The sequence below is a fragment of the Papilio machaon genome, chromosome 17, assembly GCF_912999745.1.
Source record: "Papilio machaon chromosome 17, ilPapMach1.1, whole genome shotgun sequence".
Lineage (NCBI taxonomy): Eukaryota > Metazoa > Arthropoda > Insecta > Lepidoptera > Papilionidae > Papilio > Papilio machaon.
The window spans coordinates 5985845-6009635 of NC_060002.1; the positions used below are offsets into that span (position 1 = coordinate 5985845).

General features: G+C 33.6%; 5 protein-coding genes across 6 annotated transcripts in view; 2 read left to right on the forward strand and 3 right to left on the reverse strand.

Moving 5' to 3' along the window:
- Positions 1-10283, forward strand: part of LOC106721610 (bifunctional glutamate/proline--tRNA ligase) — a 32865-nt gene extending 22582 nt beyond the window's left edge. The window contains exons 17-29 of the mRNA XM_045681807.1: positions 2-166; positions 492-602; positions 1263-1370; positions 1815-2003; positions 2473-2590; positions 3355-3503; positions 4131-4331; positions 5437-5554; positions 7430-7569; positions 8159-8285; positions 8731-8972; positions 9453-9613; positions 9974-10283. Of these exons, the coding sequence (XP_045537763.1) occupies positions 2-166; positions 492-602; positions 1263-1370; positions 1815-2003; positions 2473-2590; positions 3355-3503; positions 4131-4331; positions 5437-5554; positions 7430-7569; positions 8159-8285; positions 8731-8972; positions 9453-9613; positions 9974-10283 (2139 nt within the window). The remainder of the gene's footprint in view (position 1; positions 167-491; positions 603-1262; positions 1371-1814; positions 2004-2472; positions 2591-3354; positions 3504-4130; positions 4332-5436; positions 5555-7429; positions 7570-8158; positions 8286-8730; positions 8973-9452; positions 9614-9973) is intronic.
- A 110-nt stretch (positions 10284-10393) lies between these two features.
- Positions 10394-11260, reverse strand: LOC106721594 (DNA repair protein XRCC4). Its single transcript, XM_014516557.2, has one exon. The coding sequence runs from the start codon at positions 11039-11041 to the stop codon at positions 10427-10429; it is 615 nt and encodes a 204-aa protein (XP_014372043.2). The 5' UTR covers positions 11042-11260; the 3' UTR covers positions 10394-10426.
- A 1121-nt stretch (positions 11261-12381) lies between these two features.
- Positions 12382-13135, reverse strand: LOC123721882. Its single transcript, XM_045681946.1, has one exon. The coding sequence runs from the start codon at positions 13133-13135 to the stop codon at positions 12500-12502; it is 636 nt and encodes a 211-aa protein (XP_045537902.1). The 3' UTR covers positions 12382-12499.
- Positions 13136-13436: 301 nt separating this feature from the next.
- LOC106721575 (ribosomal RNA processing protein 36 homolog) lies at positions 13437-22028 on the forward strand. 2 transcript variants are annotated; one of them, XM_045681788.1, is made up of 5 exons: positions 13450-13593; positions 13677-13847; positions 21343-21416; positions 21498-21778; positions 21863-22028. In XM_045681788.1, exons 1-5 carry the CDS (start codon positions 13543-13545, stop codon positions 22000-22002), a joined length of 717 nt encoding a protein of 238 aa, XP_045537744.1. In that variant the 5' UTR covers positions 13450-13542; the 3' UTR covers positions 22003-22028. The 2 variants fall into 2 exon arrangements, with proteins under 2 accessions (XP_014372024.1, XP_045537744.1); XM_014516538.2 differs by lacking the exons at positions 21343-21416; positions 21498-21778; positions 21863-22028 and adding exons at positions 14003-14283; positions 14368-14533 and having other exon boundaries at positions 13437-13593; positions 13677-13921.
- LOC106710184 lies at positions 14932-19740 on the reverse strand. The gene is made up of 7 exons (XM_045681787.1): positions 19661-19740; positions 18760-18783; positions 17846-18048; positions 17641-17770; positions 17315-17488; positions 16716-16900; positions 14932-15111 (listed from the first exon to the last, which is right to left on the reverse strand). Exons 1-7 carry the CDS (start codon positions 19704-19706, stop codon positions 14995-14997), a joined length of 879 nt encoding a protein of 292 aa, XP_045537743.1. The 5' UTR covers positions 19707-19740; the 3' UTR covers positions 14932-14994.
- Positions 22029-23791: the final 1763 nt, after the last annotated feature.

A 23791-nucleotide genomic window follows, 5' to 3' on the forward strand; every position in this document is an offset into this window, starting at 1 on the left:
GGATTGGAAACCAGCAGCACAGATCAAGCAGAGTCCTGCGCCTGCGCCTGCGCCTGCGCAGACTGACTCACAGGCAGATACTCTGTCAGCTGCCATTACAGCGCAGGGTGACAAGATACGTACACTCAAAGCGGCTAAATCTGAAAAGACAGTTATTGACGTCGAGGTATAAAATACTTTACATGTTCATTAAAAAAAACTATATAAGGTAAAAAGATAAAAACCAACCAAATAAATTCCTGAAACTTTTAGTAGTAATTAGACAAATTTGACATTTACAACATGTAAAATATAGTTTGGAAGAACACGTAGCCTACTAAGTTTTTTTTTCAATCTCGCGGGGACGTAGTCGCGGGCGATAGCTAGTCGTATAATTTATTAGTGAAATTTAATTTTTAATTTCACACAATGGATTTAGTTTAACATTACTAAGTTATGAAATAATGATAAAAAAAACTTTATGTAATAGTTTTAATGTATTTTTCGTATAGGTTAAGAATTTACTGAACCTTAAAGCTCAGTACAAGGCAATAACTGGTAAAGATTGGACCCCGAGCGCAGCAACTCCGGCGCAGGATATCAAGAAAATGGATAACAAAAAGGTATTGCTTTTTTATTTACTGCATAATAACAATTGTGAAAGAGAGAATGTAATAAATGTATTTTTAATTATTTTTTTATCCATCCGCTACTTGAATAATTGGAATAGTAATCAAATAAATTAATCTATCGTTTAGATTTAGAGGGCTTTATTCATTTGATCTCCCTTCTAACAAATAATTTAAAATAAATTCCTATCTATTTTGGAGGTGGATATTTGATTCAGCCGGTAGTGTTAATATAATAGAGAAATTTATTTTGAACTTAAATAAATTATTTGACTTAAATATACTAGCCCTTGTCCGCGACTTCGTCAGCGCGGAATCAAAACAAAAACTTGTGCCAGACTACATCTCTGCCAAATTTCATTAAGTTCCCTTGAGCGGTTCTGGAAATACCTTCAATGTAACATCCATCATTAATTTTTTTAAACTTTTATGAGACATAATAATTAATTAAGAACGGCTTAACTCATGTGTGAGACGCGACGTAACCGCGAAGTCCTTAAACACTCGCCTTGAAGATGGACCCCCGACGGGTCCGAAACTAATCGGTGCCGTCACTGGACAATTATACGTGAATTAAGCCGTTCTTAATTAATTAATTAGTAACATCCATGCAATTAAATATTCGTATTTATAACAATAAGATATATTTCATAGCAAACAACCGCGACCAACGGAGACATGGAGAAGGCGGCCATTTTGTCAGCGGAGATCACACGTCAGGGAGATCGCGTCAGAGAATTGAAAACTAACAAAGCTGATAAGGTAATAACTGCGAAAATCGACAGATAATTCGTTTACTATAATAATAATAATAAGCCTTTATTTAGCATGACATACTACAGTGATTGGGTCAGGAGGAGCGTCGGTGGCTCAGAGGTTAAGCACTTGACTTGCAATCTGCAGGTCCTGGGTTCGAATCCCTTTTTCGATTTACATATATACATTTATCCGACGTTCTTACGGTGAAGGAAAACATTGTGATGTAACCTGCACATATCTGAGAAGAAATTCTATGATATGTGTGAAGTCAACCAACCCGCACTTGGCTGTGGTTGACTATGTCCTAGTCACCCTTAACTTGGGGTAGTTTCCGAGCCTCTTAGTGGAGACTTATAGTGAGCTGATGAAGAAGAATTGTCATTTAATTTATTTTCTTCCTTTTTTTAAAATTAAAACTATTAATAAACTATAGTAATATATTTTCAGGCAACAATCGATGCAGAAGTGAAGAAGCTTCTAGAATTAAAAGCGCAATACCAGACAGAGACCGGATCCGCTTACGTAGCACCAACGCAGCCGAGAGAAGTGAAATCCAAAGAGAAGAAAGATAAGCCCAAAGAAGAGAAGAAAGATAAACCTAAAGAAGTAAAGAAGGAACCTAAAGTTAAAGAACCGGTATGTTTAATTTATTCACTATAGGTTCTGTAATTTTGTTAGACATTAATCAAACAAATATTTTTTCGGAAGAAATTTCTTTTAAGTTTCTAATAAAAAAAACTTATAGAATAGGAAATGAAATAGTCATTTAGTTAAACAAATCATAATTAATATAAAAAAAATAAACTTGACTGTCAGTATCCATTTGACAAAATTATTCAATACTAGCTTTTACCCGCGATTCCGTCCGCGCGGAATAAAAATATGCACACATGATAAAAAAGTTCCTATGTCCGTCTCCTAGTTCTAAATTACCTCCCCATCAATTTTCAACTAAATCAGTCCGACCGATCTTGAGTTATAAATAGTGTAACTAACACGACTTTCTTTTATATATATAGATTTTTATTTAGATAATTTAAAAATAATTGTAGTATAAATATTCTGAAAGCGACGATAATGTTGTTAAAGTGTAGTTTAATTCCAGTCGCCAAAACCTACAAAGGAGGAGTCATCTAGCGGAGTTAAGAAGATCACTAGACTGGGTCTGGAAGCGAGCAAGGAGACAGATCTACCTGAATGGTACTCACAAGTGATTACGAAATGTAAGTATGAAAATCTTACTAATATTATAAATGCGAATGTTTAGATGGATGGATGGATGTTTGAAGATATCTCCGGAAAGGCTGACCAGATCTTGATTAAATTTGTCACAAATGTAGAACATAATCTTTAATAATACATAGGCATATTAAGTTTTTTTCTTTTAAATAAGTGCAGACGGAGTCGGGGGAAAAAGCTAGTGTATCTATAAAACAGATTTACTATTTTTATTATTTAAAATAATTGTAATATTTCCTTCAGATGCATTTTGTTGATAATTAGCTAAGTATGTCTCGGTTAATTTAAACTACACTTTCTATTTTCCATTTTGCTTGCCCGTTAAAGCTCTTAGCGTGATATTAATTAGTGTATAACCTTATTTAATAATTACTTTTTATAAGCTACAAATAAATTTTCATATCCAATTTATAATTCTTGAGATTAGAGCGAACAAACTTTTCGGCATTTTATTCAATATTAGCTTTTACCCGCGACTACGTCCGCGCGGAATAAAAAAAATGCACACAAGATAAAAAGTTCCCATGTCCTTCTCCTAGTTCTAAGCAGTTCGACTGATCTTGAGTTATAAATAGTGTAACTAACACAACTTTCTTTTATATACGAGTATATAAGATGTATTCATTTATAGATAAACAAAGATGTTGGAGTTTACATTTATGTGTACTTTCGTTTATGGCTTTTTGTGCCATGTTTTTATATGAATGACAGTTGCAGGAGTGTTATTATAAATATGTATATATTACAGCGGAGATGATAGATTACTACGACATATCAGGATGCTACATCCTAAGACCTTGGTCATACAGTATATGGGAACATATCAGGAATTACCTGAGCAAGGAACTCAAGAAACTTGGTGTCAAGGATGGATACTTCCCGATTTTCGTATCTAAGGTGAGAAGGTTAAAAATGGCCTCAAACCAAATTTAAAACGTAAACATCTCTTTTCAAATATGACTTAATTTGAACGTCTTAGTAAATATTTTCTGTGATATTTCTAACTTTTTTCGTTTAATTTTAAATATAAGTACATATTAACTAGATAATTGATGTTTCTGAAGAAAAAAATGGTTATTGTGAGAAAACTATAAAAGATAGATATATGCTATCGCGGACTTTTATTTAGGACATTTAAAGAGCTACAATTCGTCCATACATCATTTTTATGTAGGTCCTATAGTTTAGCCTACGGAAGCGCTGAAAGCAAAATTGTCCCTAATTTTCGCAACAAATTTTGAAGCTAAATTCAAAATCTATTAGTCTTCTAGTTATTTAAAAAAAAATGGGACCCACCTGCAAGCACTTCCTTTCGATTAAAATATTTTTTATCAAAATCGGACCACCAGAGGCACACATAAAAAATAAAAAAATACAGTCGAATTGATAACCTCCTTCTTTTTGAAGTCGCCTAAAAATAATTTTTAACACTTCGAATGATACTGATACGTCGCATCACTTTAGTGCCGTGGAAATCTTAATAGCATTGAAGGTGTTTTTTTTTTTCAATTAATCGTTGTTTAGTCAGCGCTGGAGCGTGAGAAGGCTCATATAGCGGACTTTGCACCCGAAGTGGCATGGGTGACACACTCGGGGGGTTCCGAGCTGGCTGAGCATATTGCGGTGCGGCCAACATCTGAGACCGCAATGTATCCTGCGTATGCGCGCTGGATACAAAGTCACCGTGACCTGCCCTACAGACTCAACCAATGGAACAATGTCGTTGTAAGTAACTAATTTAATAAATGAGTCCTATATATACAACTAGCTTTTACCCGCGACTTCGTCCGCGCGGAATAAAAAAAATGCACACAAGATAAAAAAGTTCCTATGTCCGTCTCCTAGTTCTAAGCTACCTCCCCATCAATTTTCAGCTAAATCAGTTCGACCGATCTTGAGTTATAAATAGTGTAACTAACACGACTTTCTTTTATATATATAGATAGATTAAATTGTTTAAACTTTCGTGAGACATAATTAATTAATTCAAAACGGCTTAATTCATATGTGAGACGCGATACGACGCGAAGTCTTCAAACTCTCGCCTTGAAGATGGACCCCCGACGGGTCCGAAACTAGTCGGTGCCGTCTTAATTAATTAGTCCTATATACAGGCTGATTGATGAGACGATTCTTGAGTATGGTATATTTGGCGATTATATAAAAAAACAGACGAATTGAGAACCTTCTTTTTAAATAATTACGCAACGCATGGTCCCACTACTCGTGAAATGGCGTGGCGATGTTACTTTGTGAAGGCGCGTTGTACCAAAATCAACTTTATCAATGTCACTAATATTATATCCACATTTCATATATTTATATGGAAATTTGGAATATTATAAAATACCCAAGTTTATTAAATAAACTTCACGAAAATCTAGTACCGAGTGTTGTTAGTATATCACTTGTGACCCTGTATATGGATCAAAGCAACAATTTGACGATTTTTACTTTTTTGTGTTAGTTTAGTAAACAACATGAAAAAAAAACACATTTACAGGTGTAATTGTTATTTCTTGCTGAAATAAAACTGCCTATGGGGCTTATTTGGTTGAAACTTTTAGAGTTTCTATTGAAGCCATCGAATTTATGACACTCGGGAAACTAAGAGCGCGATTCCGCAAGTGTCAGGCGGCTCATTGTGGGTAGGAGGGTAGAATAGCGTGCGTTTTATGCCCCGCCTCTTTTACGTCCTGTAAATAGCTAAATGTTCTACGCATCGTCTCACAATCCGAGCGACCATATAGTTTGAATGGCACAGTACATATTTATAGTAGGTAATTATAAAATACACAATAGTTAATTGATTCCAAACCTTATTGTCTAGAGATGGGAATTCAAGCAGCCGCAACCATTCCTTCGTACTCGCGAGTTCCTCTGGCAAGAAGGACACACCGCCTTCCGCACTACAGAAGAGGCGGACCAAGAAGTTTTACAAATCTTAGGTTAGTTACATATTTTGACATGAAATTTATTATTTATATTAATAAAATTGAAGTGTCTGTTTGTAATATTATAATAAATATATAAAAAAAGATCATATTTCGTACAAATATTAGCGTTGCTTTTTTTGTCTGTTTGTCTGTCCGCAACACCACGTTTGTTCCGGGTAATCTCCGGAATGACTGGATCTATTTAGATGGTACTTTGAGCTGATGCACGAGGGCATAAATCGATGGGTCCTATGCAGAGCTGGGCATTAACTCGTTAATCCGTTAATCGTTAATTAACGAAGTTAACATTTTGCTTAACGGATTAACTTTTAAGTTAACTTCAAAAAGTCTTAACGCTTTTGTTAACTTCCGTTAAACTTAACTTCCGTTAATAAAAGTCCGTTAATCGTTAAATTAGAAACTTGGAGACGTGCTGTCATTTTGTTTAAATTACGCGGCACGCCACGCTCGTAAGTTCAACTATGTTGAGCGACTGTCGGCGATTTGAATGGTGAACGAACGAGTTGATAATTGATATACGTGAAGTTCGCGTGCAAGTGTGATGCATCAGAGCGTCCGGGAAAGACGTGACCAACAGGACAAAATTAAAAGGTTCGAAATAGTATATTTCATTACGAGTATATAAAAGCAAGAGTATGTAATAGCCCACATTCCGAACGCTCTTCGTCCCTGCAATACGCCACTTTTTGAGCAACTGTATTAAAACACTTTTTTACTCGTGCTTTTTCTTTAGCTTTTCCAAACTCGTGCGTTCTCTTTCCCAACTGTCAAAATAATGTCTATTAAAAAGAAAAAACCAACCACGAAGTTTTCACAAAAAAATCATTGAAGTTTTTATGATTCATACAAATAAGCAAATAATTTCTAAAAAGAAGCTCCTAATTTGTTACAATATCAGATTTAATGATTTGATTCAATGAATTAGGTTAGGTTTCATTTTATTTCGTCTCATTAAACTTCATTATCATTTCATATCAATAAAAATAATCTACTGAAGACTTGGCCGTTTGGGCATAGTTCCTTTTGACTACCCAGAATAGATGAAGAAAAAAAAATCTCTGTATTTTTTTACGGTTGGCACCATTTTTCAAACATTTTAGTTAGTTGAGTTTATTGTGTTTTTATTATTATATTAAATTGCTTTATTTTTTCGCAACTGTATTAAAAATAGTTGTTTAGTACACATGCGAAATTGCCATTACAACTTGTTCCAACTGTCAACCCTCACCTTCGGCTGCGCCTCGGCTCGGGTAGACAATTGTCGGAACTCTTTGCAATGACAGGCTTTTCGCACTCGTAATGAAATATACTATAATGCATTCATACTTGTCTCTCATACTAATGTGTTATAGAATGTATAGTCAAATTACTATTTTAAACAAGTGTCGCCACAATAAGTGTGAAATTAGTATGTATAATTTTGGTATGGTTAACTGTTAACGATTAACTTTAACTTGCGTTAAATTTTCGAGAATTTAACGCTTTAACGATTAACGAAGTTAATTTTTTAATTAACGAATTAACGATTAACGAAGTTAACTTTTCGATTAACTGTGCCCACCTGTGGTCCTATGTATTAGGGCCAAAGTAACAAATTCATGATTTTTACTTTTTTACGTTAAAAGCTACCTTTTAGTTTACTTAACAACAGGCACTAAACAAAACACATTTACATGTGTAATAGTGTATTTTTTGCTGAAGTAAAAGAGATATGCGGCCTATTTTCATATATGGTTGAAACTCTTCTAAAAAGTTGTTAATTTGCACATTTTCCTTTATTCGTAGGAGCCAACGATATATTACAGGCTACTTTTCAATGTCCGTACCTTGTTTTATAACTTCTAGTATAGCATATTTTCTTTGCAGAGCTCTACGCTTACATCTACGAGGAGTTGCTCGCTATCCCCGTGATAAAGGGTCGTAAGACTGAGAAGGAGAAGTTCGCAGGCGCTGACTACACCACAACTGTGGAGGCTTACGTACCCGCCAGTGGACGTGGTATACAGGTATACTAAAAAACTAAACTAAAAAAAAAAAAAAAAAAAAACTAAGAAGTAACTAAGTAAGAAGAAACTAAACTAAACTAAGAAACTAAAAAAAAATCAAGTTATTGAAATCTTAACTTTAATATAACTTAACTTTAACACAAGTGAAACTTATAATTAAATATAGTTCTGTATTTGGTTTGAAGATTTTGTCCAAGAAAAAAATCACTTATAAACTGAACTTTTGCAAAAAAAAAGTCATGCAGCAATGAAATCACGTAGAGATTATAGTGTTGAGAGGAAAATAACTTATCTTAACTTATTCCTATGAAGGGTCGGCACAGTATGTACTACTCCTCCATACATCTCTATCAGACGTCATATCTGAATCTACCCCCTTCTTACGCATGTCCTCTTTCACACAATCCATACATACTTTCTTTGGTCTTCCTCTACCTTTATAGCCATCCACATTCAATCTCATTACTTTTTTGTTTATATGATTATCATCCCTCCGCATAACATGTCCAAACCTCGCTAACCTTCTGCTCCTCAATTTCTCGATAACTGGTGCTACTTTGGTCTAAACAGTTTGTAATTTGTTGTCTAGGGAGCGACTAGTCACCATCTCGGTCAGAACTTCTCCAAGATGTTCGAGATAGTGTATGATGACCCCGACACTCAGGAGAAGAAATACGTCTACCAGAACTCGTGGGGCATCACAACTAGAACTATTGGTAGTATACTATCGATTAATTTGATTAATTAAAAAAAAGACCACTTTATTTTATGCTATTTAGGGTTAAAGTTTTTTTTTTTATATTTGTACTAATGTTTGTGTTTATCCAGAACAGTATTAATTAAAAAAAAAAAAGTATTCTATATATTTACTGTAACTAGGTAATTTCTATTATCATACTTCATACTAATATTATAAATGCAAATGTTTAGATGGATGGATGGATGTTTGTTTGAAAGTATCTCCAAAACGACTGAGCAAATTTCAATGAAATTTGGCATAGATATAGAGCATAGTCTGAAAGAACACATAGGTTACGAATTGTTTGGTTTATTTCGCGCGGACATAGTCGCATGCGACAACTAGTATAAAAATAATTTACATTTAATACTCTACTAATTCAAGGTGCTCGGGTTATATCTAATAGAAAAATTCTCCATCAGGTGTAATGATATTAGTGCATGGTGATGACCGAGGTATAGTTCTACCTCCTCGTGTAGCAGACATCCAAGCTATAGTCGTACCTTGTGGTATAACTGCATCTAGCACACCTGAAGAACGTAAAGCACTGATAGATTCTTGCAAGCAACTAGTTGATGACCTCGTCAAAGGCGGGATCAGAGCTGAAGGGGATTATAGAGACAACTATTCACCGGGTTGGAAGTTCAATCATTGGGAATTGAAGGTAAGAACATATCTACTTCCATATATATTTTCTATGCAACACTTTCTTAAATCTTTTAGTTGGCATTCACTCCATCATTGATTTTTTATTTGTATGAATCCTATAACTTGTTGGTATTGGAACGATTGGAACGAAGTTCCTTATCACGCGTTGTGAAAGAGGGCTAGACGGAAAAAATTCTTACGAAAAGTTGTCACGACACTTTTTGCTATAGTAAGTATGTTAACGACGAATGAGCGCTACTTCACCATGGCAACAATGTGACAATATATATAACGAAAAGACTTAAGTTTTTTATTCATAGAATAAACATTGGTTCCTTCACTAATTAATCGAAATGAACTTTGTTCCATCCGGGTGTCCCTTGACACCTCTCAAGTTTTTTTTTATTTTTAAAACTCTCAACTTTAAATTCAAAGCTTAGTTATTAATTTAAAATTAGTCTTTCCGTAATTTTAAATAATTATAAACCTTTACTAGGGTGTGCCGATCCGTGTGGAGTTAGGCCCTAAAGACATGTCTCGTGGTGAGGTGGTAGCTGTGAGAAGGGTCAATGGTGACAAGCGCACTATCAAGCGTGAAGCTGTGGCCACTGAACTTGCTGCACTACTCGAACAAACACATACAGAGATGTTTGAAAAGTAAATATAGAATTTATATCTTTTAAAATAGGGATATTATCTGCTCTCCAAAAGGCAGTATGTTGCCTTTTGCTTTCTATGTCACAATTTTTATTACTTTCTTTACAGATAATAAATATTTATCTATATATATATAAAAGAAAGTCGTGTTAGTTACACTATTTATAACTCAAGAACGGCTGAATCGATTTGACTGAAAATTGGTAGGCAGGTAGCTTAGAACCAGGGAACGGACATAGGATAATTTTTACCCCGTTTTCTGTTTTTTATTCCGCGCGGACGGAGTCGCGGGTAAAAGCTAGTACTTTATAGTTTTAATTAGGCTTTAACAATGAATTATAAATGTTTTTTTACTCCCAGGGCAACAAAAGAGAGGGATTCACGATTATCTCTTGTGAATAAGTGGGAAGATTTTGTGGCAGCTTTGGAACAGAAGCACATTTTGCTGGCACCGTTCTGTGGAGACATACCGTGTGAGGATAGAATCAAGGGGGACAGTGCAAAGACAGATGATGACCCCACGGCAGAAGTGAAGGGTCCAGCTATGGGAGCCAAATCACTTTGTATACCATTCAAGCAACCCAGGGAACTTACAAAAGAAGACCGTTGCATCCATCCTGCGTGCAACAACAAGCCCAAATTTATAACACTATTCGGACGAAGCTATTGAACAAAATAATTTGCTTTGATATGCTTTGTAAAAATTTTTTTTAATAAATTATTAATCCATTTTATTTTCTTATTTCATTGACAAGTATTTTATTTTCTTTGTATCGTCACCAATTTTAGAAAGAATTAATTCTAAACATTGTATTAAATTTTTTCATAGTTCTTTAATTGATCTTCTAAAAACTGTATTCTTGATTTTTTTGTGTTTAAAATTGATAAAAATTTTCCGTACAAACAATCCTCCATTGCTATTTTCATTTCTGCAAACTTTGATAATTCTTCTTTCAATTCATCAATTTTTAGTGTCATTTCTTTTATCCTTAGATCACATTTATCTATTTCTTTTCTCTGTAGAGTATTTTCATTTATAAGATAGTCAATTATTGCATTTTTACTTTCAGTCACAACATCCTTGTCTAAATTAACATATCCATGAACTAATTTAGCAGATACTCCTTCAAAATGTTTTTTCCACTTAAATGTAGCAGTGTTTTGAGATACTTTAAAATCATAAATATATTTATCATTAGGATAAGATAAGCAATTTTTAACATGTCTGTAATATTCATCTTCTTTTTCTAAAACATCTTTTCTACATTCTTCGGCCAATTCATTGGAAAAGGAACCGGACCATGTGTTAGTATCATCAAAAATTTTAATTTGGAACACAGTGGTCTCAGTATTTAACCAATTAATTTTCGCATAAATGGATATTTCATTTAAGTTGAATTTTGACACAGTCGTCTCCCCTTTGGCCATTTTTCTTAGAGGCGAAGGAAATTATAAATTTACTGGGCTTGTGTTTCAATTACTCTACTTTTTCCTCAATTACTGGTACAAAAAAATTCAATGTAAAAATTTCTAGAAATGTATCGACAACAAACGAGGTAGTGTTAAATAATGGTATTCGAAAACTATACATTAACTCTGTGCAAATAATGCACGTCTATAATTAAAATAAATAATACAATAAATGTAATAAAACACAAAAGATAAAAAATAACAATAACATGTTTCATGTGACATTGACATTGACATATAAAATTGACAAATTGCAAATTTATGGACTGGTTACGGCACTTTTAAGCCAAAAAGTTAATGTTAACGAAAGAATAAAATGTATTTATACTCATGACTCGTGTAGAGCCACAAATATAGTCGAACCAGAAATATAGCATTCCAGTCATGAAAGTATCAAAATCTTCTTTGGTATTGAAACATTCTACAATTACGTCAAAACGTCCCACTGCGTCCAACGATCAATTATCACTTAAAATTTTAAATCTAGTATTATGGACTTATTCCACGTTAATTGCCTCTATAGTCAAACTAGGATATCTAGAGTTGTGAAAATACACTCCGAACCGATTCAAAAGTTTAGGCCACATAGACTTCAACCTTTGAGCTGCGAATCAACAACAAAATTGGCAGATCACAGCTCATCGCGATGTGCTAAAAGTCAGCGCCGACGAGCCGCGAGCGGCTTGTTGATTCGCAGTTCCTAGCTCGAAACGCAAACCATAACGCTATGCAGTTATAAATTCAGTTATGAGCAGGTTCACTGATCAGCTTTATACATATGCACCGTGAGCTGATCTGCAGGTCATTAATTATAGCTGAGTTACCCATGACCAAGGATATCTGGCCAGATAAAGAGCTGCTATCGCGGAACACATATATATAATAAAAAAATAATTTAATTTCATTACTTTTTGTAAGCATCTAAACGCTCGTGAAAATGTTATTAGAAAAAATAACAATTTCATAAACTTAATTTACCTTTTCTAGTTTTCCAGCTCCTCCGTCAAAAAAACACAATCGCAAGTTATAACGAGCGTACTACTAGCGTCGCATAATTTGCACTTAATAAATAATTTAGAAGAATGTAGACAACAATGTGGAAGAACGAATAGAATACTACTAATAACGATATTTTTTAAATCCCACGCGGGCTGAGTGGCGGGAAAAAGTTATATAATTTTTTAGAACGAACCCATATTAAAACAACAAGTGTAATAACTAGATATTAAATTGTAAAATTTATTTCAATATTACATTGTTTAGATATATTTCATTTAATACACATACGATTATTCCCTTTTTATAATACTCCGACAATGAATGGAAAAATCAACATTTTAGAATGACTATTCATTGTTTTTGACATACATTCGTTTCAATCTGGATAAAAAAATATAGTTTCCACTTTTTCTACATTTACTTTACATCGGTAAAATTTTCTTCATTGCTGACTACACTCGCTCCTGTACTTTCAATGTGTGTATCTGGCTCAAGCATATTTATTTTTGATTTCTTTAAGTAAATCAAATTTAAGAATTTTTGGCATACATAGTTTTCCATTTTTTCTTTCAAATTTATAAATTCTTCTGTGTCTGCTAAATGTTCTAAATAATCGAGTTTTATAACTTTTAATTTTGAATTAATTGTTGTAACTTTATCTTTCAGGCTCTTGTTAATTTTCAATAGCACTTCAATTAAATTTGTCTCTGAACAGGTTGTTTTCTCTTCCAGATCTAATGGTAGAAATCCCTCTATAATAATTGAAAGATCCAGTTTCTTTTTCCAGTAAAAAAACCCGTTTTTAAATTCATACTTGTAGTCTTCTCTCTGTTCAGTTAAACATCGCTTTACTCTTGCATAGTAAACGTCCTCTTTCAATTGAAGGTTTTTACTGAAGCTTTTTAGTCGATCCGCACAAAATTTTCCTCTCCAAACATTTCCCCTGGTGTTTAAATATATGTCAAAGGAATTTACCAACCAATAAATAAGGAGATAACAAACTCCATTTTGTGTTAATATTTTAGACACTGTAACAGTTTCATCGAAATCCATTTATTGTAATTATTTACGTTTTTTTTAGGTTATTAAAAAAATAAAGTACATCTTGTTAATTTTTGTCAAAAAGTCAAATTGAAGTTTAGTATATGACATGAAATATTTTTATCATTTTTATAATAAAATCCCTATATAAGCAAAATATACAACATGTATTTCGTGTATTTCGTATTGAAATACAAACAGATTCCGAATGACTTTTTTCTTCTTTGACATTTTTACGTTTCTCTGTTCTTTTCTTTGTTGTTTGGTTGTCAGTTGTCATTTGTCAGTGTCTGTCATTTTCATGTTTCATATCATGTGCTTGGAACGATATAAATGAACTGGAATGTATTGTTGTAAATTTTTTAATTAAGTATCCTAGTACTGTATAAAACATTTACTACATAAACCAAGAAAACAAAATGTCCTCGGACGCAGAAGAAAACAATTTGGAAGAAAATGATTCGGAAAGGGTATGTTCGAAAACATCACTTATCACAAAACATCGTTGTTTTAAACAGTTTGTTAGAATTGCTATATCGTGTAAAATTTTCAGATCGCAATTAAAAATGAGTTATCGTCTTTATCCTTTGAGGATCTTCAAAAACTTAAAGAAAGAATTGGTGCGAAACTTTACAAAGAAGTAGTTTTCGGAAAAAAGAACAACCCAGAAACGAGTCCAAAAGCAAAATTTTTTAAAAGGGAAAACAAGAATAGGCCAAGGGAAATGAGTTCAAAACGACCAGTACGAATGCTTAGGGATACAGGAAAAGTGAAGAAAACTGAGATTCGGGATCCTCGGTACAATTTATTAAAAAAAAACCTAATATTTTATATTTTATACTATAGATAAAATCTTAAATTATCTTTTACTGCTTTTAGATTTGATCCCTTGTGTGGTGAGTTTGACAAAAAAGAATTTGCAGAAAACTACAATTTCCTCTCCGATATGCGTTACGAAGACATAAAGTCTATTAGGGCAGAGCTAAAACAGACAACAGATCCAGAAAAAGTCCTAAAGCTCAAACGTTTACTGCAGAGTTTGAACGAACAGCACAGGGCTAGCAGAAAGGCTAGAGTACAAAGAGAAAAAGTAGAAAAACAGAAGAAGGATGTAGAAAAAGTCTTCAGAGAAGGCAAACAGCCTTACTTTAAAAATAAATGTAAGTGTATCCTTATGTTTCTAGAGAGTAATACTTTTCATAAACAAGTAAATATGCATATTTATGTGTTGATACTCTTTCCAGCTGAACTTCGTGTTGAGACATTGGTGAATCAATATGAAGAACTAAAGAAAGAGGGCACCGGTCGCATTCAGCGCCATCTCAAACGACGACAGCAAAAGATAAAGAAGCGTTCAAATAAAGCTCCCGTAGGAGACAGTTGATGATTTAATAAAATTTAAAACCAAAACTGCTGGCTTTTTAATATATTGAAATAAAATTAATGAGAAATTTTTAAACTTTAATTCTATGGCATACTAAAGACAATTTTTTTTTATTGAATTTACTGAACTAGTGCTAGTAATTTAGGGATTGAACCTTGAAAATAGATTTTAGCATCATAAAAACAAGAAAAAATTACATTTGATTAATTTGGGCACATATTAAAATTCCTTTTAATTACTTTAATCTTGAAACCACCAATGATTGTAAATTTTAGAAATTCATTTGGTAAGTTTCGTTGGTGCATTGGTATTTTTATTTACAAAATATACTAATGTTAAATCACATCAAAATTTAGTTGGCATAGAATAAAAATACTTTTATGTAATTATAAAAAAAATCTTGTGAATACCAGAAATAAAATAATGACCATAATTAAAATAGGATTGAGTTAGTTCATTTTATTGCTGAAACTTTTTAGGAGATGAATTAATTTCCAGTGCAATTAATAGTCCAGGGTGCATCTACGTAGTAGGTGTGGATGGTCACTACTCCCGGTTTGACAGCTAAGTCGTAAAGGCACTGTGGACCTCTGGGAACAACAGCCTGAAACAAACATACTAATTGTTATTAAATATTCCACACTATTATAAATCACCAGTGTTAGAGTTAGAATGCACAAATAATTTAAGCAGAGAGGTTGGTACAGACGTTTATACCTTTTTTATATACAAAAATGGGTTCTATAAACTCGCCATAAACATTATAATCTTTCTGAAATATCTTGGCGGCTCTTAACTTCGCGCGAATCTTTGTATTGAACACAATGCGGGGGGAGAGCACTGCACAGCGCGCCGATGACCTTGGGCCGTCAAGTTATTTGAGAAGACTTATACTAGTCCGGGAGCCAGTGACAGATTTTCATGACCAAGTCCCTCACATTCGAAACTTCGTAAAATGCATAAGGGACTTATACTATGAATACTGACGACGGTAAGCTGCGACTACGTGGGTGGGGTGGGCAGTGGCAGCTTTCCACGCATGGAGAATTTTTTTTTCAGTCATTTCCTCTCATTTGAAAATTTATCAGAGTATAGTTTATGTAGTATTTTAAAAGAAAAACATAGTCAGCTGATCATAACATGGTGGATTATACGTAAGCTGGCTCCGTGAAGATGAAAAAAATTTTTTTTTTCAATGATTTCCTCTCATCTATGACCTCCTGAAACTTGACGAAAATTTACCAGATAATTGTTAAAATACTCTAGTAAATAATAAAAAAAAATCTGCTAGCTGTAAGTCAAAGGAAAAATCGTCAGCTGATAAGTTTCAGTAGGTCATAGATGCTTTTGCGTTACACCTTTCAAGGTACCAGCTGACAAACTTTCCACTGAGATACAGCAAGCTAACATTAATTTTCATTCATAGTAGCATATAAACGATCACCAGGTAAATTTTTAGTGGAAGAGAGAGGAAATCATTGAAAAAAAAATTTTTTTTCATCTTCAAGGAGCCAGCTGACGTATAATCCACCGTGTTAATGTCACCTGACTATGTTTTTCTTTCAAAATACTACATAAACTATACTCTGATAAATTATCAAATGAGAGGAAATGACAGAAAAAAATTTTTTTTTCCATGCGTGGGAGGCTGCCACTGCCCACCCCACCCACGGAGTCGCAGCTGACGGTCGCCAGTATTCATAGTATAAGTCCCTTATGCATTTTACGAAGTTTCGCTCGAGAAGAAATACTTGACCGAAAATGGACCTGGCTCCCGGGCTATACCTTCCTATTTCACAGGCGAAAATATAAGATTCAAGATATTTTAACAAAAAAACTATTATTCTAACCAAGCAACATTAAATTTTTACTTTTCATTTATATTATAAATGCGAATGTTTGGATGTATGTTAATAGGTATTTCCAGAACGGCGAAATTTGATTAAGATGTAGAATGCATAATCTGAAAGAAAACATAGGCTACCGATGATCCAGGAAATATACGGTTCCCGTGGGATACGTTTGATTCCCATATTTATTTGATAACTCTGCAACGTTTCGACATATCTGATTGAAATATGTCAGGGGTACAGAACATAGTCTCAAATAACATAGTACTATTATTCATCCTGTTTTTTTTTTTAATTCCGCACAAAGGAAGTTGCGTGCAAAAGCTAGTTTTTAATATATTTATCTCCCTATCAGTACCTGAACTGCAGCACTATCCGGAGTTTCGAACCAATTTTTCTTAGTCCTCTTGTTGAATGCGAGTTTACCGTGCATTATGAGACCTGTGGCGATTGTCTGCCCGGAGTGGCCGATCGGGAACCAAGGCAACAACGTGTCGGACGCGCAACTCGTTGTCGGTGTCATTTTGTAATAATAGTGACGACCTACAAAGAAGGGTATTTAAGCAATAAATACACTTGTTAGTGTACTGCTGTTTAAAGGCTATTCCAATAGAGTATAGACAATTGTAGCAAAAGTAGCAGCAGATAGTCCATCAATACGTCTTCAATCGGAGTACTAGGACCTCATAGAAACAAAGGTGTCGAATACAAATAAATATTTTGTTATAAATTGAGAAGTAAGGCTCCACAATTTAAAAGCGGTAAGGGCCATTCTAATTAATTTAATTTTCAACTTTCATTTCGTCTTTCCACTCTTGTTTTGTTTACCCTTTACATGTCATACCATAACTCATATTTATTAAAAATCTCAGGGTAGTAAAAAGTTGGTTATGGCTTATAAGACGACCTAGCGGTTCACTTCGTTTTGCTAGCGTGGTTACGCTCCTTTCTGCTTACCCATCAAAGGAATGCAAGCTTGTATAGTGAAGGAGCTCTTTTCAAGGTCAGTGCTGTTCGCGGAGATCCGCATCAGCTTCCCGTTGAAGCCTGGAAGCCACACAGCGCCTTCACGCAGCAGAGACGAGGACTTAGCCATCTTCATACGATCTTCTTTGCTCATGTCTAGCGTTGCTGTGTACATCAAAATGAAAAATTAAGTAATTGATAGCTAAGATAAGTTTCTATTCGTATCTATGAATTATATATATTTAATATTGTCCAAAATCAAAAATTTGTAACATGATAAAACAATGTATGCGGCAAAAAGAAATTTTGAGACAGACCTTGTGAGATAAAATATTGCTGGATAGCCCAATACTTGAGAGTTGTTCCATCGGCAGTTGTCGCGGTCCATTCGACGAAGCCTTGAGTATTCCAATTGAATGTCGAGCCACTGATGTCGATTTGTGCAATCTATAAAACAAAAATTTTTGTATATACTGAATTTTTAAGATCTTAAAAAATCAAGAAACACTTCAAAGGACATACAGCGATTTGTAATCCAGCAACAATGCCCTCTGGGTCATAGAGAGCGCACATCATGCGGTCATCCGCACAGTACATGACCAGGCTGGGCAACGGTCCTGACGGCCGGGCAGTCTTAGCCCAACCCTGGGACTGCGCCGCACTCAACGTGCGCGGTATCGGGATGAAGACATCCGTGCCAATGGCCATACCGACACCGAACCTGACTAATTACCAATATTTAATTTCCATGAATACATCTCTCACGACAAATATCGTTTATGCTTCAGCCAAAAATACGATTGTTCATATTTATAATAATGCTAATAAAATTTTTCAGGATGGGATTTTATTTACTTAAGCTATCGGATAATTACGCTATTAAAATGAGTTAGAAATCAACAATAACTGTTTGAATCTTCATTGAATCTCATTATTTTTGTAAGAATGAACCTAAAAAAAATCACAAATATTTTAATTCAAACTTTATTGAACATAAAAAATTAATTACGTAAGTGGTAACACGAGATGCTATTATGAACATTATCTTTTTTTATAGATTTTTTTTTGTTAATGCCGTATAATTTTATTCATAACATTTTTTCAGATTTCGTGATAAAACATTTGATAATAATTTTACATAGATTTAAAACAAGCACCATTAAAATTAGATTTAATTTAATAAGATCTTCGTAAAAACCGGAATTCTTCTCAAGATTGGTTATGACCATGGCAAATGCAACTGTCTCCGAAGTACTGGAGCTAAAACTGGCTACTAGAAAGAGACATTATTGAAACAAAAACCACGAAACTTTAAATTTATATAATTCAATACCGATCCTTTAATCGTCGTTGATTAACACAATCAGAAAAGTAAAATTATTATCCAAAATATTGGATAAGATAATAATAAATAATAAGGAAGATAATAATCTTACCGCGCAATCCGCTTTGCCATGCTCCTGTAACAATACGTAATTTAAATTTGGATAACAATTGTCCAATATAAAAATTAAGCTACTTTTTGTATCATAAATTCCAAAGCTGAGCGCGGAGCGTGCACCGTACGTGCTCCAAGTTCGCAAACGTATCCACTATGTTCGCGAACCTTTTGCGCTCCGCGGTCTTGCAACAACTCCGCATAGTGGATACGTTTGCGAACTTGGAGCGCGTAAGGTGGACGCTCCGCGCTCAGCGCTCCAACGGGTAGCGGTAAATTGGGCGAACACAAACGGACAAAGTTCACAAGAGGACTGTGGAGCATGCATGTTCCTATGGAGATACGCGAACCCGTGTCCATCAGAGCGGTTACGGGAGCGCGCAAGAGGTTCGCGAACGTAATGGATACCCACCTTTATATGTATATTTGTTCTAAATAATATGAACAGTAGCTTTCGACTGCTATTGCACATTATGACACTTGTTATTTCCGCTTTCATTTTTTTTGACAAAATAAAGACCACAATATGTATTAATACATTTCGTAAGAGAGTTAAGCTTATATGTAAATATATCTTACTAATATTATAAATGCGAATGTTTGTTTGAAGGTATCTCCGAAATGTCTCAATGAATCTTCATGAAATTTGTCACAGATGTAGAACATAGTTTGGAAGAACACATAGCCTACTTATTATGCTTTTTTTTTAAATCCGCGGACGGAGTCGCGGGCGACAGCTATTTTAATAATAATTAATATGATAACTCAATTTGTTTGTTTTGTTGTTGGTTTTACAAATCAGTTACTTTTTGTGAAGACTATCAGAAGTATAGTTATATAAGTTATACACATAATAGTTAACAAAATGTGAAAGGTCATTTATTAACATATAAACTCACCAAATGCTCCGCATATCAGAGTAAAAAGTATAAATAACTCTTTCATTGTTATTTGTCTAGAATCTACTGTGTAAAAGAGAATTTCAACTTTTATCTCTATATATATAAAGTGCACTGCTCTAATCCTTAATTATATCAACGATGGATTAAAAATGATAAGAGTTGTGTAATTGGGAGTGTGAAAAAAAAATAATGTTTATATTTATACATATTTTAAAACTTAATTATTAATTTTATCGATATGTAACGTGAAAAACGAAAAATAATTTTTTTTTTCAATTAATTACAAGCGATTTAAAATTAAATTATAGTCACGTGAATGTGAACGATAGCCACAACACTTGTGACGTCATAATGTTTAGCAAATTCATAATGGGTATGTTCCGATATGCACTGCGACCACTGTACAGTCTGACGTCAATTCAGTATACTGTGAAGCCGTCCGTCCCTTTATAGCCAGTTATACTGGTTACGATTTAAAACGGAACGCAATCCCGTTTACTTTCAGCAGCATTTTTTGACACAGCATTCAAATGAGTGTGTTCAAGTTTTCTAGTACATTAAAAAAACTGTTTTGGAGTACTGTCAAATTAAAAATATTTTAATTAATATTAAATTTAAATTTAATTTATAATATAATAAAAGTAAGTACTTTTTCATGAAAAAGAATATGTTTTCATTATCAACACAGTCTAATAATGTTAATTTTTGCAATTCTTCCATTGTTTTATTTATTAATCCAAACTAATTACAGAACTTTAAAATTTTCTGATTAAACTGTAGCTTTGTTCATAAGACGTTAGGCACTCGAGTGGTTTTGACTGATCACGTGATCAAGGTACTGCGAGTACCTTACCTCGAAAACGCCAGTGCTCACAGTAGCATATGGCGGCGATTTATGACGTCATATATTTCCCTAGGGTACTGCGGCAGTATACTGGCAGTCCACAACGGAACGAATTTTTCTACAGTGATAGCACTGTGCAGTGCTCGCAGTGCATATCGGAACATATCCAAATGCATCGTTTACAGCTATTATACGTCAGCTGTCAAGTTGACAAAAAAAACAGTATGACGTCACACGCGCTCAGATTTGTTCGGGAGTTCTCGGCGCGTCTTCGGTACTGGATTCAAAAATTAATTTTGATTTTGATATAACTTATTAATTATTGCGAAAAATAAAAAAAATAAAAATTGTTTTGTTACAAAACTTATAGATGATCTTTCCATTTTTAAAAGAAAAAAAAATTTTTCACACACTCAATTATCTATTTAATCCTATTTTTATCATAAGGTGATATTGACTTCTATATGTCCTGAAATGCAAATCATGTCCATTATTTTTAGTTGTAGTGGTCTAAGCAACTGCACGCGAATTTTGCGGGAGGGTAGGACATGAATTACTCTAGCGAAACATGCTCGCCGAAGAAACCCAACAACCACGTTGTCTTATTTTGATATTTTATTTGAACCTCTACTTTGGGCTATTGACGGTTCACATCACTAAGCTAAGTCTATACTTTTATTACCTTTGGGCCCTAAAAATTGGGGCTTAGCGATGCCGAGGTGGTGGGTTGAATCCCGTATTGTCGTGAACCACAAGTCTTTAGCTTAGTTGTTTTTGATTCAAGAAGTATTATTTCGTAGGTCCATACTTTTTTATTTAAAAATTATCAAGGGAAATGAGTTCAAAACGACCAGTACGAATGCTTAGGGATACAGGAAAAGTGAAGAAAACTGAGATTCGGGATCCTCGGTACAATTTATTCATAATAAAACTGATATGTTATATTTTATATGCTAGATAAAATCTTAAATTATCTTTTACTGCTTTTAGATTTGATCCCTTGTGTGGTGAGTTTGACAAGAAAGAATTTGCAGAAAACTACAATTTCCTCTCCGATATGCTTTATGAAGACATAAAGTCTATAAGGGCAGAGCTAAAACAGACAACAGATCCAGAAAAAGTCCTAAAGCTCAAACGTTTACTGCAGAGTTTGAACGAACAGCACAGGGCTAACAGAAAGGCTAGGGTACAAAGAGAAAAAGTAGAAAAACAGAAGAAGGATGTTGAAAAAGTCTTCAGAGAAGGCAAACAGCCTTACTTTAAAAATAAATGTAAGTGTATCCTTATGTTTCTAGAGAGTAATATTTTTCATAAACAAGTAAATATGCATATTTATGTGTTGATACTCTTTCCAGCTGAACTTCGTGTTGAGACATTGGTGAATCAATATGAAGAACTAAAGAAAGAGGGCACCGGTCGCATTCAGCGCCATCTCAAACGTAGACAGCAAAAGATAAAGAAGCGTTCAAATAAAGCTCCCGTAGGAGACAGTTGATGATTTAATAAAATTTAAAACCAAAACTGCTGGCTTTTTAATATATCGAAATAAAATTAATGAGAAATTTTTAAACTTTAATTCTATGGCATACTAAAGACAATTTTTTTTTATTTAATTTACTGAACTAGTGCTAGTCATTTAGGGATTGAACCTTGAAAATAGATTTTAGTATCATAAAAACAAGAAAAAATTACATTTGATTAATTTGGGCACATATTAAAATTCCTTTTTAGCCGACTTCAAAAAGAAGGAGGTTATCAATTCGACTGAATTTTTTTTTTTTTTTTTTTTATGTGTGTTACCGCGAATCTCCGCCCCTGGTGGTCCGATTTTGATAAAAATTATTTTAATCGAAAGGAAGTGCTTGCAGGTGGGTCCCATTTTTTTGTTTTTTTTTTTAAATAACTAGAAGACTAGTAGATTTTGAATAAGCTTCAAAATTTGTTGCGAAATTTAGGGACATTTTTGCTTTCAGCGCTTACGTAGGCTAAACTATAAGACCTACATCAAAATGACGTATGGCGAATTATAGCTCTTTAAATGTGCTAAATAAAAGTCCGCGATAGCATATATCTATCTTTTATAGTTTTCTCACAATAACCATTTTTTTCTTCAGAAACATCAATTAAATTCATGCCTTATTTCCGACGCTATTATTCGAGTTCAGTATTAACCCTTATGTAAATAAACATGTTCATTATCAAGAGAATTTAATGTAGATTATATTTGCGATTGAAACTATATCATTCTGTCTAATAGTTTAGGAGATATCGTAAGAATAAAATTACGCGGAAACGAAAAATGCTACATCGCGTTACAATGAACAGCTCAAATTTGCTTTCTGGGCTTACGTAGGTCAAACTATATGACCTACATTAAAATGATGTATGGAGTAATTACAGATCCTTAAATTTGCTAAATAAATGTCTCAGGTGGCATATATCTATCATCTATGGATGTCTCACAAAAACCATGTTATTGTGAACAAACTTCGATTAAAATGCACACGAAAAACAGCGTCGTAAGCTTACGACGCTATTATATTATATTCGATATGAATCCTTATCAAAATAAATATGTTTGATGGCTAGAGTATTAAATGCAGATTACATTAGTCTTTAAACTATGTAATTCTGATCAATAGTTTGGAAGACATTAAATGATTAAAAACTACGCGCATTCGAAAAATGCTAGTGCGGCGCGCGGCTGGACAAAATTAAAGGCACGCTACGATGTATTAGTTCGTTAATTTTCAATTTGTATACCGATTTTGATAATTATTTCATTGTTTAAAGGATAAGTGGTTTTCTGGTGCATTCTAAATTAGTTATTGAATAGAAGTACACACATATTAAATAGGAAAGTCCTTTTCTTTATTTGTCTTATTTATGTCCTTATACGTATTAAGGAAATTTGTAATTGAACTTCAAATTCACTAAAAATTGTGAAATAAAACAAAAATTTTAAGAAAAAAAAATAGCCGACTTCAAAAAAAAAAAAACAATCTCAAACAAAATGCAGTCAAAAGTAACATAAAAAAACAATTTCAAACAAAATGCATTCAAAAGTACCTTAAAAAACAATGTCAAACAAAATGCACTAAAAAGAAACAAAATAATGTCATGAAAACTTCTTTCTTCCTTTCTTCTCTCTTTCAAAAACCCTCTAAACTCTAAAGAAAGTTCTCTTCTTTCTTGTAACATGTCTATATTGTATAATTATTGTTATTTTGGAGTCGGTTTCGGCCTAAGTAGGGACATAAACGTAAGTATGTCTAATACATCTC

Bases quoted from the DNA above. Each gene is read 5' to 3' on its own strand.
- LOC106721594 (XM_014516557.2), bottom strand. From the start codon at position 11,041: ATGGCCAAAGGGGAGACGACTGTGTCAAAATTCAACTTAAATGAAATA.
- LOC106710184 (XM_045681787.1), bottom strand. From the start codon at position 19,706: ATGAAAGAGTTATTTATACTTTTTACTCTGATATGCGGAGCATTTG. The intron at 17,771-17,845 runs GTATGTCCTTTG...TTTGTTTTATAG, and splicing joins TTGCTGGATTACAAATCGCT to ATTGCACAAATCGACATCAG. The intron at 16,901-17,314 runs GTAAGCAGAAAG...CCTTCTTTGTAG, and splicing joins AGCTTGCATTCCTTTGATGG to GTCGTCACTATTATTACAAA.
- LOC106721575 (XM_014516538.2), top strand. From the start codon at position 13,543: ATGTCCTCGGACGCAGAAGAAAACAATTTGGAAGAAAATGATTCGGAA. The intron at 13,594-13,676 runs GTATGTTCGAAA...TAAAATTTTCAG, and splicing joins AAGAAAATGATTCGGAAAGG to ATCGCAATTAAAAATGAGTT. The intron at 14,284-14,367 runs GTAAGTGTATCC...TACTCTTTCCAG, and splicing joins GCCTTACTTTAAAAATAAAT to CTGAACTTCGTGTTGAGACA.
- LOC123721882 (XM_045681946.1), bottom strand. From the start codon at position 13,135: ATGGATTTCGATGAAACTGTTACAGTGTCTAAAATATTAACACAAAAT.